Source organism: Nansenia antarctica (assembly GCF_963989245.1).
Source record: "Nansenia antarctica genome assembly, chromosome: 12".
Lineage (NCBI taxonomy): Eukaryota > Metazoa > Chordata > Actinopteri > Argentiniformes > Microstomatidae > Nansenia > Nansenia antarctica.
The window spans coordinates 8802422-8816663 of NC_137682.1; the positions used below are offsets into that span (position 1 = coordinate 8802422).

The window sequence follows — 14242 nt, forward strand, 5'->3', positions numbered from 1 at the left end:
TAGGGAAGGAGGGTTGAAGGCGTGGGGGAAGGAGAGGGAGGAAAATGAATAAGACCAGAAAAAGAGAGAGAGAGTGAGAGATAAACAGAAAACGGCAAGGACAATAATATATCATTGTTTTTTATTTGAGCCACAGAGGACCACAATAGCATTTGTAACATTCGGGTGTGTTCTGTAGGTGCGGTACTGCTCGACCTGGACCAGAAGACCCTGCCTGGCATCGCCCATCAGGTGGTGGAACAGATGATCATCTCTGACCAGATCAAAGTTGAGGATCGTGCCAATGTCCTCAGAGCACTACTTCTCAAACACAGGTTCTGTTTCTAACACTATCTAACACACACCTCAAATGTTACTAACCAGGTACTATTAGTCCAGGGGAGGCTGGTGGAGGTAGAAATTGGAGGACGTGTCATTACAATGCATGGAAACGCAATGAGTTGTTTGATACCGTTCTGTTCCATGAGCCCGTCCTCTGATTTCTGATTTCTCCCTCCACCAGCCTCCTCTGTATTACTCATACGCATGTAGTACTTTTAATGAAAGTCTTTTAAGGCAAGTGCTATCACTACTCAGTCACAGATACAACGACAATTAAAACACAGGTACTACTACTCATAAGGTACAAAAATATAACCAAAATATATAAACTCAAACAGGTACTACAACTCTGACACATACTACTGTAGTATACTCAAACACATGCACTATTAATACTGAAAAGACTATGTGTAACTGAGCTGAGATAAGGTAAACTCACTCCTCAAGTTCAAATACCACCACCCACGCTGTCAAATTATTAGGTTTTTCCTTTAGCGTAGCTGGTTAACATCTGGTATTTGAGGAGACAGCTCACGTGTGTTGGTAAGCCAGAGGATGCAAGCTCGAGGCTTTGGTCGGAGCGAGTAGCGCGTCTACTGTTTGCAACAACTTGTCTGTTTCGTATGCAGCAGCATACTAATCAGCATGACTACTCTCGCTACTCTCTCTCTTGTCTCAGTCACCCGAGCGATGAGAAGGAACACAGCTCCTTCTCACGGAACATCTCGGCAGCCAGCCTGGCCTCTATGATGGTGCATCACCAGAGCACCAACCACGTGGGCCAACCCGAGCCCTCCGTCACCGAGCCCCTGATGGGTGGAGGAGGAGGAGGAGGTGCCACCGGCCCCCACACTGACACCCGCATCGATGTTGACAAAAATGAGGTATCAAAGAGCTTGTGTGTGCCTATGTGACTTTGGTTATGTGTGTGTGTGTGTGTGTGCGTGTGTGTGTGTGTGTGTGTGTGTGTGTGTGTGTGTGTTGTTTGGAATAGTTTTGAAGCCGGTCTGTATGTTTGTGAGTGAGACAGTAGACTAAACCCCCTCCACCCCCTACAGAAAGACACTCCATTGACATTGCACAGGTCCAAGTCCAAGCACGAGCTCAAGCTGCTGGAGAAGATTCCGGAAAATGCCGAGGCCACGGTCGTCCTTGTGGGTAGGCGTCGTCACTTAACAGTGCTGAACTGACAGTGCTGAACTTCAGACTTCAGCACTGTCAGCATTGATGGCACGACAACGATATTTGTAGTAACAGAAACAGAAGAAACATAGTAGCAGCGACATGTGTATTCGTTGGGGTACAGTAGTAGTCTTGGCATGTTGTGTTTATTCGAGCGCTTATCCCTACGTCGCAGGGAGCGTGGCGTTCCTGGAGCGGCCGTCCATGGCGTTCGTGCGCCTCCAGGAGGCGGTGCTACTGGAGTCGGTGCTGGAGGTGCCCGTCCCTGTGCGTTTCCTCTTCCTGCTGCTGGGTCCGCCCACCTCTAACATGGACTACCACCAGATCGGTCGCTCCATCTCCACACTCATGTCTGACAAGGTGAGCTGCACACGCTCTGTCAGGACGGGAGCTATACATCGTTTTTATTTTTTTTGTTTTTTTTTTACAATATTTGTATTATCATTTTTATATACCAACATCAAAGACAAAACAACAAAAGACAAAGAAAGAGAAACATACAATAACAAAGTTCACAAACATACACACAACTTGCATCAATTTTGGATTGAATAAAAAACAAAACAAAAACAAAACTTTCCTCCACTTTGTATAAAGTATTCTATCCTACATGTTCTTCATGTATGGTTCCCACAGCTTGTCAAAGTCTTTCCGCTTGCCTTTAATAATATAGGTTAATCTTTCCAGACCAATACATTCCAAGAGCCCCCTCTTCCACATTCTCAATGATGGAGCGTCCATACTCGGAGCTATACATAGTTAATGAGATTATCAGTGGCAACTACTAGCAGCTACTTCAACTCTATACACAATGATGTAATTGCTAATATGCCACTTTCAGGAGCAAAATCTTCCCAAGTGCCCAAATCTTAACAAGTGCTTGATAATCAATAAATCAAATTGGTTCCTTTCTCTAGCACTGTGACTGTTGAACAATGTACTTGTTCTTATGGAAGGTTTTATTTATGATGACAGTTGTATAGTTGATTCACTTACATAGACAAATGTAGTTACTGTAAGTCGTTTTGCAAAAAAAGCGTCTGTTGAATGACTTAAATGACTTAAATAAGTCATACTACTGTGTAAGTAAGCACTTAGTCAGCACTTCATAACGAATACCTAACAAATGTTATGCTATTACGGTCACTGTTATCACAAACTGTCCACTAAAACCATTCACCAGAACTTCCATGAGGCAGCGTATCTGGCGGACGAGCGGCAGGACCTGCTGAGCGCCATCAACAGCTTCCTGGACTGCAGCATCGTGCTGCCGCCGTCTGAGGTCGGAGGGGAGGAGCTGCTCCGGTCCGTCGCCCGCTTCCAGAGAGAGATGCTCCGCAAGAGAGAGGAGCAGGGGGGAAAGCTCCAGGCCAAAGAACCTAAGAGCCGGGAAGATGAAGGTAATACACATGTTTTACAGACATATTGTCTAGGTACGCACAAGAGGGTAACCCTAACCCAACCCAATCTCTTTTGCCCTTCCCTTCTACCCAGATCTGGCGGTGCCCTTCAAGCCTGGGGACGACCCCCTCCGGAGGTCTGGCCGTCTGTTCGGGGGTCTCATCCGGGATGTGACACGGCGCTACCCTAAATACGTCAGTGACTTCAGGGACGCACTGAACCCCCAGTGTATGGCCGCCATCATCTTCATCTACTTTGCCTCCCTGTCCCCCGCCATCACCTTCGGAGGACTTCTGGGTCTGTCTACTACTGTCTTAGGGGGGGGACTGAGGGGGAGAGGGGTGGAGAGGGGGAGGGAAAGAAGATGGAGAGAGAGAGCAGGGGACAGAAGAGGGGAAGAACAAGTGGAGATGTATGGGAAGGCGTTTAGGAGAAAGGGTGAGAGACAAGGAGAAGTGGAGAGAGAGGTGTTACTTTTAAAGACAGAGGCTGGGAAAAACAAGGTATAACAATATGACTTATTCGATTTTGGTGTTCACTTCCTCTGTACCCCTCATCTAGGTGAGAAAACAGAAGGACTGATTGGTGTTTCTGAGCTCATCATCGCCACGTCTTTGCAGGGCATCCTCTTCTCCTTGTTGGGGGCCCAGCCCCTCCTAGTGGTGGGCTTCTCTGGACCAGTGTTGGTGTTCGAGGAGGCGTTCTACTCTGTGAGCCACTGACTACTTTTTTTTTTACCTTTATTTTACCAGGCGAGACAATTAAGAACAAAATTCTTATTTACAATGCCGGCCTGCCTCATAAGGGGAAAGGGGAGGAGGGCTGAAAGATAAAACATGTTAAAAACAAAGCACTTAAAACCACAATTAAATCGACAATTGAATGAGATGCCACAAAACAACAATAAGCATTAAACACAAACAGTACAACAAAAGCACTAACGGACATCAAGAATAGAATACAACAGTAAGCACAAAATGCAGACAGGCATGTAGACCCAACTCTACATGGTTTTACAAATCCCACTCAAAGCTAGATAAAGGAATAGATCTGTTGGTATGCAAATCAGTTCATGCACTATAGTGGGCCATGGGGACTTGTTTTTGGAAGCCCCGCTCACTCACCCCCAAATGTACATTAGAGTAAACAGGGACAATGCTGTATGATACAATACTATTTGAAACCAATTATAAACCCTTTATAAAGCCTACATGCATAAAGCAGTCTTACAACTCTTACTATGTAACGTTTTTTTTAACCAGGTCCTAACATGTGACATAATCCTTTAGCACATTTGCGTATACATTATTTATTTGTGAAGCATGTGTGTTTAGGCTTTATAACGGCTTTATGGGTTAGTGGGACCAAAGGAACATCACAGAACAAGTGTATCATCTGTGTGCAGTTCTGCAAGGCCAACGAAATGGAGTACCTGACGGGTCGGGTGTGGATCGGGTTCTGGCTGGTGTTCATCGTGGTGTTCATGGTGGCCTTCGAAGGCAGCTTCCTGGTTCGTTTCGTCTCACGCTTCACCCAGGAGATTTTCTCCTTCCTCATCTCCTTAATCTTCATCTACGAGACCTTCTCCAAGCTTGTCAAGGTGAGGTCGATTGCGGGCAAGTCATCAAGTGAATTTATGGTGACCTACAGTAAGTATTCATAACACCCATGATCAGGTTTATTACTATAGCACATGTAAAGTAGTATTATAGTTAACTAGGTAGCAGTGGGGATTACTCACCAAATCCATTTTGTTGCAGTATTTTGGCTTGACTAGCGAGTTTGTGTTGTGATTCTCAAGAACGTTGAAACGTAGTTCCGTGTTTCAAAAGGAAAGTCCAAACATTTTGATTGGTTGCCGACATGCGGACCTAATGATCAGACTGTGTGACAAATGGTCTATCTGCCTTTCACTTTTTATGTCTGATGACACTTCTAAGATCATGATAGGATGCAAGACTTTTTAGTAAAGTGTTACCATTTGACTGTGTCTGTCTGCCTGTCTGCTTGCCTGCCTGCCTGTCTGCCTGCCTGCCTGCCTGCCTGACTGTCTGTCTGCCTGCCTGTCTGTCTGTCTGTCTGTCTGTTTATTTGTCTGCCTGCCTGTCTGTCTGTCTGTCTGTCTGCGTGTCTGTCCGTCTGTCTATCTAACCCTCATTCTAGATCTTCCAAGAACATCCCCTCCAACGCTGTTATCAGGGTAATGGCACAACAATGTCATCGGCGTGCAACAGCACTGAGTCTGAGTCTGCCGAGTCTGCCGTGTCTGGCAAGGTTGTGGGAGAGCCAAACACGGCCCTCCTTTCCCTGCTCCTCATGTCCGGAACCTTCTTTATCGCATTCTACCTGCGCAAGTTTAAAAATAGCGCCTTCTTCCCTGGCAGGGTAAGTATAGCATGCATAGGCTCTTTGGCCCCTTTTACCTTTGATCTTACATTATCTAATCTAACTCATATCTACTGGTATCTTCAGTTTTACAATTTGCCATTCAAATGTATATTTCGCTCCTACACCTGTGGAGTAACACTGTGATTATAGTATAGGCACATTTACTGCAGCCATATTGCATGTACATCCAGCTTTCATGGATGTAAAAGTGGCCTGATACATTCTAATTTAGTAGTATTTACATATATAGTATTTATATATACAGTATATATACTGATGAGCCAAAACATTATGACCACCTGCCCAATATGCTGTTGGTATTATGCCTAATATGTGACACGTTCTAATGCTTTGGTCCTCATATCGGGATCCGATGTAATGATCTAACTTTTCTTTCGAAAAATGTGAAAACATTTCCGCGTTAGTGAAAATCACTAGTCAACTAACACAGCTTGTTTTGTGAGCCTGCTAACAATGTAAAGCAGTGTTCTAGTTAACTAGGTAGCAGTGGGGATTACTCACATTACATTGCAGTATTTTGGCTTGACTAGCGAGTTTGTGTTGTGATTCTCAACACCGTTGAAACGTAGTTCTGTGTTTCAAAAGAAAAGTTTTGATTGGTTGCTGATATGAGGACCAAAGCATTAGAACGTGTCACATACGCGTGTGCATTGATGAGCCTTGGGCGCCCAACACCCTGTCGCCAGTTTGTGGTTTGTACCTCCTCGGACCGCTGTCGACAGTGTCACGACCCAACAGCTCTGCATGGACATTGACAACAAAGGGGCTTGTTCCCACACAGGGACGTGGCCGGGCAGAGGTGTGTAGGCTAGCTCAGGGTTATATGACAGCACTCAGGTAGGTGGTAGCAGGGGTATGGCTTACCGTCATCCGGCGTTCTGTTCTTCAGAGATGCTCTAACCCAGTCGTCTGGCCATAACAATTTGGCATTTGTCAAAGTCGCTCAGGTCTTTTTACTCCTGCCCATTTCTCCTACATCCAACGCATGAACTTCAAGAACTGACTGTTTACTTGGTGCCTAATCCAGTATATCCCACCTCTTGACAGGTGCAACATTGTAACAAGATAATCAATGTTATTCCCTTTCACCTGTCAATGTTTTGGCTTATCTGTGTACATTGTAATGGAGTTGATTATTTCAGCCTATCTCTGTTTCAAAGTCAGACAGTCGTGTGTTGCTTTTAGGTCCGCAGGATCATTGGAGATTTTGGGGTTCCAATTGGGATTTTTATCATGGTGCTGGTGGACTACAACATGAAGGGCACCTACACTCAGGTGAGTACATAGAGTCCTTATTAATAGAGGGTTAGGTTTAGTTGAGCCCAGACCATGAACAGAAGGACTCTCACTTCCCTGACCACGACCGTTCCCTCCTTGACACTGCTAAACACAGCATCCTTGCCATCGAGCAGTAGAGGCTGGTGGAGGCAGAGATTCCTCATTCTGTTCCATGCATTTTTTGGCACAAAAGAGGTTACACTTCCATGGGGTTGATTGTCTGGAAAAAAGTAGACATTTGATTGTTGTTGGTGGCTGTAGGACCACTGGAATCAATTCATCCATTTATACAAATCAACTTGGTCAAGATCAAATGGTGTCCTTCTTCTCCATGGATCACTAGAGATAATACGTCTGTATTTGAAATGTAACTGTGTTGGCACAAGGCTAGTATATGATATCATACATTAGGCACCACACCAGCTGATTCATTCCATCATGTTGACTGTACTAGTCTACTAGCCAAACATTTTGATGTACAGGATTGTTTCCCCGTTTGACTACAAAGGTCAGTGTTTACTGCACCTTTTTCCACACCCTCACCCTGACCTTTCCACTTTGAACTTTGACCCCTGGTACAGAAGCTGAGCGTGCCCAGTGGCTTCTCTGTGACGAGCCCAGAGAAGCGGGGCTGGCTGATCCACCCTCTGGGCTCCGACGGCCAGTTTCCCGTCTGGATGATGGCCGCCAGCATCCTTCCCGCCCTGCTCGTCTTCATCCTCATCTTCATGGAGACACAGATCACTACGTTAGTCGCTTCTCATCGTAGCACTTCATCATTACGTTTATAGTATGGTCACTCACCGTAGACTTTGCCAGGCCAGCTGCATCATTCCTTACATTCTTTATTTGTATAACATTCTATGAAGAGTTTGATAACACAACCACCTGTGTATAATGTTTGTGGTGTGTTATAATACATATCCTTTCATAAATGGACTGCACTTATATAGCGCCTTTATTCACGCTTCAAGCGCTTTACATTCACCCATTCACACACCAATGACGGCAAGGTGCCGGCCCGCTCATTGGGAGCAATTTGGGGTTCAGTGTCTTGCCCAAGGACACCTCGACACGTGGACGGGATGAGCCGGGGGTCTACCTCCTGAGCCACAGCCGCCCACAGCCACCCCTTTCATAATACATCACGGCTCCTATGAACAGCCTATGCCAATACATTGATGCCTATACATTAATTACATATAGTAAAGGTGTTTAATGCAATTTTTCACATTATTCAGTACTGCAAGTGTTATTTGTCAGTATCTTCCCAGTATCTACCTGTTCCCTCTCCCTTCCCTTCCCCTCGTCATCTTTGTCTTCCCTCTCTCTCTCAATACCCCTTATCTCTTTCTCTCTCTCCATTTTCCTCACTTGCTCTCTCTCTTTCCTTCATGCTTTCTATGTATAATGTTGTATTGTAATTTGTTTTTATCGAGAACCAATTTTACACAGCAATCAATTAATCAATCAGTCAGTCTTTATTTAAAATGCCCCCCCCCTCAGGCTGATCGTCAGTAAGAAGGAGCGCATGTTGGTGAAGGGCTCAGGCTTCCACCTGGACCTGCTGCTCATCGTAACCATGGGCGGGATCTCGGCCCTCTTTGGCCTCCCCTGGTTGGCCGGCGCCACGGTGCGCTCCGTCACTCACACCAACGCACTCACTGTGATGAGCAAGGCCGTCGCCCCGGGAGACAAGCCCCGTATCCAAGAAGTGAAGGAGCAGAGGGTAACGGGGCTCCTGGTGGCTGTTTGTGTCGGTGGGTGGAGCACATTCAATACTTTTTCACATTCAATACTTTTTCACATTCAATACTTTTTCCTGAACATTATGTGTACCGCTGCATTTAACATGACATGACAGACAGACATGATTGATATACTATCACTATAACATCACCCTCAAATGATGATATTATGAGATCAACATCAGAACTACTGAATTATTAGCTTAATGATTTTCTTTCTAAAGTGAGGCCTCCTATGATGTTCACATAATAGCAATGTCTTCTCTCCTCCGCTGGGCAGGTCTGTCCATCGTGATTGGAGATCTCCTGCGTCAGATCCCCATCTCAGTGCTTTTCGGAATATTCCTCTACATGGGTGTGATGTCACTCAATGGTATCCAGCTCACAGAGCGCATCCTTCTGCTGCTGAGGCCCCCCAAGTACCACCCTGATCACACCTATGTCCGCAAGGTCAGTGACACCCGGCACACCTAGTGTGGGATCTATGGGCAGCTTCCCAAACACAGTACATTAAGTTTCATTCCAAAAATGTTATATCCACCATTGTCCCAAAAATATTTTCTTTCCAATAAAATCACTGTCATATATTAAAACCCTTTATGATATTTCATATTAGTTTTTTAATAGAATATATATATATATATATAAATATATATATATATATATATATATATATATATATATATTATAGTTATGATTGCTATTTACCCGTTATTTAATTGTTCTAATTTTTATCCTCTGTGATTATTTTTGTATGTGTTTTTATGTGGACCCCAGGAAGACTAGCTGGTTGCTATGGCACCAGCTAATGGGGATCCGTAATAAAATACAATCTCTGCTAATATCTGTCTGTGTTCCAGGTGAGGACCCTGCGCATGCACCTGTTCACAGTCATCCAGCTGGTGTGTCTGAGCACGCTGTGGGCGGTCATGTCCACTGCAGCATCGCTGGCCTTCCCCTTCATCCTCCTCCTCACCATCCCAATCAAGATGTTCCTGCTGCCCCGCATCTTCACCAAACGAGAGATGCAGTGTGTAAGTCTGAGTCCTACCACACACACACACACACACACACACACACACACACACACACACACACACCAGGGTAGCAATCCTGCCGAGAGATTTTGAAGCTGGCTATACCATGTGGCCATGGGGAGAACTACAGCTTGTGTCAAAAAGCATGTTTCCCCATTGAAACCCATGTTAAACTTTTATTTCTTTGGTACTGTCCACTTCTTTTTGTAAAGCGTCTCTGGGTCAAAGAAAGGCCCCTCATAAGGTTGATCCTAAACGCTGACCATGACCACCACTCTTGAACTCTAAGCTCAGTTTCTCTCTCTCTCTCTCTCTCTCTCTCTCTCTCTCTCTCTCTCTCTCTCTCTCTCTCTCTCTCTCTCTCTATCTTGGTCTCTCTCAGCTGGACGCAGACGATGCAGAACCGACATTTGATGAGAAGGAGGGGCAGGATGAGTACACAGAGATGCATATGCCTCTATGATTAAATGCCTCATCCGGATTGGTTGGACGGAACTGATGGAACATTCTGCCAAACAATAGGGGCCCTATATCCACTAAGCTTGCCCCCAAACCCACCTAATCCTTAATTTGTTCATCTGATGCTTTATGACACACAAGTGATCAACTTTTTTTAATGGAATAGTGTGAATCCTTGTTATAGTTCCCCAATTATTATTTTTTCAATTTTGTATTTTTTTATATTTGGCATTTTGAAAGGTCATCTTGATGATGTCACAGGATGTTTTTACATGTATCTCTGAGGGGTGTGTTAGGTAGGAGTGGGAGGTACCTTGTGTCAAAGTTGGAGATTGGGATGATAGTGATGACGCTCTAGCAATGTTCTTCAGTGACTCCTGAATCAAATAACGGTTGCACTTAATTGATTTCAATGTACCTCTTTAACTTCCAGTCAAACTTCCTGATTATATGGGTTGTACTCCTGCTGTATCTTCTTGCTCATCATACCTATACAGTACCTCTGATAGCTTATACTAGAGTGAAAGAGCTTAAAGCAGTAGACCAAGCAATGTGTTTGTGGAGCCTGTTGGCCAGCAGCTTGCGACAGTGATACCACTATAACCTTATACTTAAAATCAAGATTGTATAGAGATAGTTGTAAGTGTTTTGCTGTTTGATATTGTAATGTATTTCCCCTCCCCCTGATCATATCCAGTATCCATACATGACATAGGAAATCGAGCAGTGGAGGTAGAAATCAGAGGACGGGCTCATTGTAATACATGGAACGAAATGAGGAATGGTATCAAACAATTGTCTGATTAAATACCATTCCTCATTCCGTTCCATGTATTACAATGAGCCCGTCCTCTGATTTCTACCTCCACCAGCCTCCACTGAAATCAAGAGCATGAAAACTATTTATTGATGATTGTTTCACATCTTTTTATCTCTAGGGTGGCAATTCTATGTGGCAATGCAAATGATGTTATCATTATGAGATACAATAACAGTGTACCCCAGCACACCAAAGAGTTCTACCCATGTCCTAGCAGTTTTTTGTTCAAGTCATAGAGGACAGTAACAGTATAAAACTCATCTTATAGGCACAGTTGCAAAGCTTACAATGGCACTATTAGCCCAGCAAGATGTATGATTCACCCATCAATATTCTGGCAATTCATACCAGAAAGTTATCTCAGATGGTGCCTTTGAAACCAGAGGAGGAGAGTCCAGTACAATCTGATGTTGAGAGGAAACAGAGAGGGCTATTGTGGTAAACCCCCAAATCAAGCTTTAGGCTGTGACCAAAAGCTCATAGTGCCTACGGTTTACTAAAAGTATCTACTATATACTAGAAATACTACATATTATTTAGAGCCTAATGTACTGTTCAGTAAATATGCATTAAGCGACACATTTTGTTCATCTGTAGCTCAACCAGGTTGTTCGTGGTCATCGGTTCGTTGGTTTCGTTACTGCCCGCTTCTCTTACTTGCTCCATTGAATTGTGTGACTAAAATTGGAAAGGACTTCCTGAATAGTATGCAGTGAGTGAATTCATCCTAGATGGAAAGGCAAATCAAACAAGTATAACATGACATCCATGTTATACATACTCCATTTTGTTACATTTTGCATACTGCAAAACTCTCTAACCATGCATACTGAAAATGTCTACTAAATAGGTTTCCGTATGAGCATCCAGTCCCAGCTTTAATATGCTTTCTTCCTATCAGATGATGTTGAGGATAAATGTCGGGGAAAAAGAGCAGGACTAGAATACCACTACAGTGCCCTCTGGTGTATATTTGGATGTGTACATCATTGGTACATCATCTGAAATCTGGGCCCAGTAAAATACATTGTCAATTTTTTGGGTCAAGACCGACAACACTGCAGCTACTGGTAATGTACAGTAATGTAAGTTGAGCCTTGTATTGGGGAGAAAATCACAAAACCGTTATTATTTTGGACCCATGACTTCAAATGAAGATTACTGGATACCTTCTGATTTGCAGTACTCATAATGTTATGGTTTTAAACTGTTGTGCTATGCCAGGTTCATCATACGTCATGTAATGTTTTTGAGAGTACAGAATGTGCTTTAAATATTTGTTATCTCATGTTTATTTCCCTCCATTTACATTTTATATTTCAGATCTATTGTTGTCATGCAGTGATGTAGAAATGAAACTGAGAAATATGAATGAAAATAAATATTTTAAAGAATGTGTAAATATATCCATACAGTATATTTTCCTAGGGATCAGTCTTGATTCGTGTTAAATGCTTCAGCTGCTGCAAGCTATTCAACTAGACAATTTGTCTTTATGTTTGGTCTAATTGTCTAGAGTGTAGATTTAGGGCTTAAAATTATTTTATATGTTATTTTTTCACATACAAATAAATGTGTCTAAATGATTCAATAAAACTAATTATATTCTTTCGTGTCTGTCTTTGTACAACATATATGTATGTATTCAATGCATTTTGTTAGTTTTCAAGCCACCATCAGAAATATTATGTGTGGATTCCACTGTTTGCTCTGTTTTTGCCTTGTCACTCACCCAGACCTTTGATATTCTGGTATGATTTTCAATAAGAAAAATGTTGATAATATGAACACATTGAATGCACCTGTTTAGAAAAAGAGTGAAATAAATAGAAACTATATGAATATATATGTGCCTAAGCCATTTGTTGCTTTCTGATACAAAATACACTACTTCCAGTAGCGTCATTACCATCACAATGTACAAATATGACCAGTTTTTTCGAACGTTTGTGTACTTGGTTACCATGGAAATGAAAAGTGACAGTGACATTTATTTACAATTTTCAGAATAAAAGTCCAAACATTTTGATTGGTTGGCGACAGTTCCCGGTTTACCAGCTGCTGTCACATATTTTTTTTAAATCGAAAAAACTATACAAATCTCTAATTCTTAAATAGAACATTCTCTACCAAACGCCCTCTACCTCTACTTCATGTGTGACTCCCCAGTTAGCTGTGTGGAGTCATTCAGATTCCTGGGGACAGTAATCTCACAGGACCTCAGGTGGGCGGAGAACATCACCTCCACCATCAAGAAGGAGAACATCACCTCCACCATCAAGAAGGAGAACATCACCTCCACCATCAAGAAGGCCCAGCAGAGGATGCTCTTCCTGCGGCAGCTGAAGACATTCAATATGTCGCAGAAAGTGATGGTTGAGTTCTACACGTCCATCATCAAATCCATCCTCTGAGCATTGATCACCGTCTGGTTTGTTGCCTCCACTGTCAAGGACAGAGGCAGACTACAGCGGATTATTCGGTCAACCAAGAAAGTCATTGGCTGCAACCTGCAACCTGCCATCTGTCCTGGTCCTGGACCTGTTCCACTCCAGGACCAGTAAGAGAGCAGGACTTCCATCTGGAAAAGGTTCCGATCTATCAAGACCAAAACCTCCACCTGAACAGTTTCTTCCCCATGGCAGTTGGCCTCACAAACAAGCCCCCCGCCTCTCACTGACTGGGACTTTCACTCCGCCGCCCCCTTCTCTCTCTCTCTCTCTCTCTCTCACACACACACACACACACACACACACAGTCACACACACACACACACACACACACACATACAACTGACAGTATAATTTATATTAGTTTTATATGTATTCTAATATACAGCGTACATAATTATTGTTCTATTGCTCTTTTTGCCATTGTTTTTTAAAAATTATTTTTGCTTATACGTTATTGTGCTTTATGTCCTATGTACCAACCTCATCAAGTCAATTTCCTGTATGTGGCAAAAATATATATTTTAAATAAATAATTCTCATTCTCAACTATATCATGTTTCCAGACAGTGAAGAAACAATTCAGATTGATAACTGTTTTTATGAGGTTTTAGTTTCTAGAAATGTTAACGGACAATTTTTTTTGCAAATGATTACATATTAATAATATATTAAATAATATCCAATGGATTATTATAAATATGACTTCTACACATGTTAATGAGAGGAGAAGTGTTACCTTATTATAATCAAAATTAACAAAAGCTATTATTTTATTGTTTATGTTTTTTAATTCAACAAGGTCTACCAGAGTAGAAAATCCATTCAATCCTCCTACACTACAGTAACAGACAGATGGAGATTTTGGAGACTATTGCCAGGGGTGGTAGACGTTGCCTTTCCCCGCCCTATTTATTATTGGCCCGCTTCACTCCAGCCGCACCGTGAGGCACTCTCAGGTTAGCATGTCCGTGTCGTAGTATGTTCATATCAAGATGTAAGTTTAGGGATGCCTGAGTTTGTATGCGAACTTAGCGTACCTGCGTTTTTATATACAACTTTAAATATCCTCATTATAAAGAAAGGTATCTAGAAGCTTGTGTTGTCTTTGGAAAATGTAAATCGCATGATCTTTGG

General features: G+C 42.9%; 1 protein-coding gene across 1 annotated transcript in view; it reads left to right on the top strand.

Annotated features, from left to right (window-relative positions):
* Nucleotides 1-9839, top strand: part of slc4a2a (solute carrier family 4 member 2a) — a gene marked incomplete at both ends in the record, with an annotated part of 25175 nt that extends 15336 nt beyond the window's left edge. The window contains 15 exon segments of the mRNA XM_080543474.1: nt 179-314; nt 1001-1205; nt 1380-1479; nt 1679-1863; nt 2687-2903; nt 2998-3201; nt 3466-3614; nt 4310-4504; nt 5068-5289; nt 6499-6588; nt 7173-7339; nt 8098-8351; nt 8620-8789; nt 9200-9373; nt 9759-9839. Of these exon segments, the coding sequence (XP_080399600.1) occupies nt 179-314; nt 1001-1205; nt 1380-1479; nt 1679-1863; nt 2687-2903; nt 2998-3201; nt 3466-3614; nt 4310-4504; nt 5068-5289; nt 6499-6588; nt 7173-7339; nt 8098-8351; nt 8620-8789; nt 9200-9373; nt 9759-9839 (2549 nt within the window).
* Between the last annotated feature and the right edge of the window lie 4403 nt (nt 9840-14242).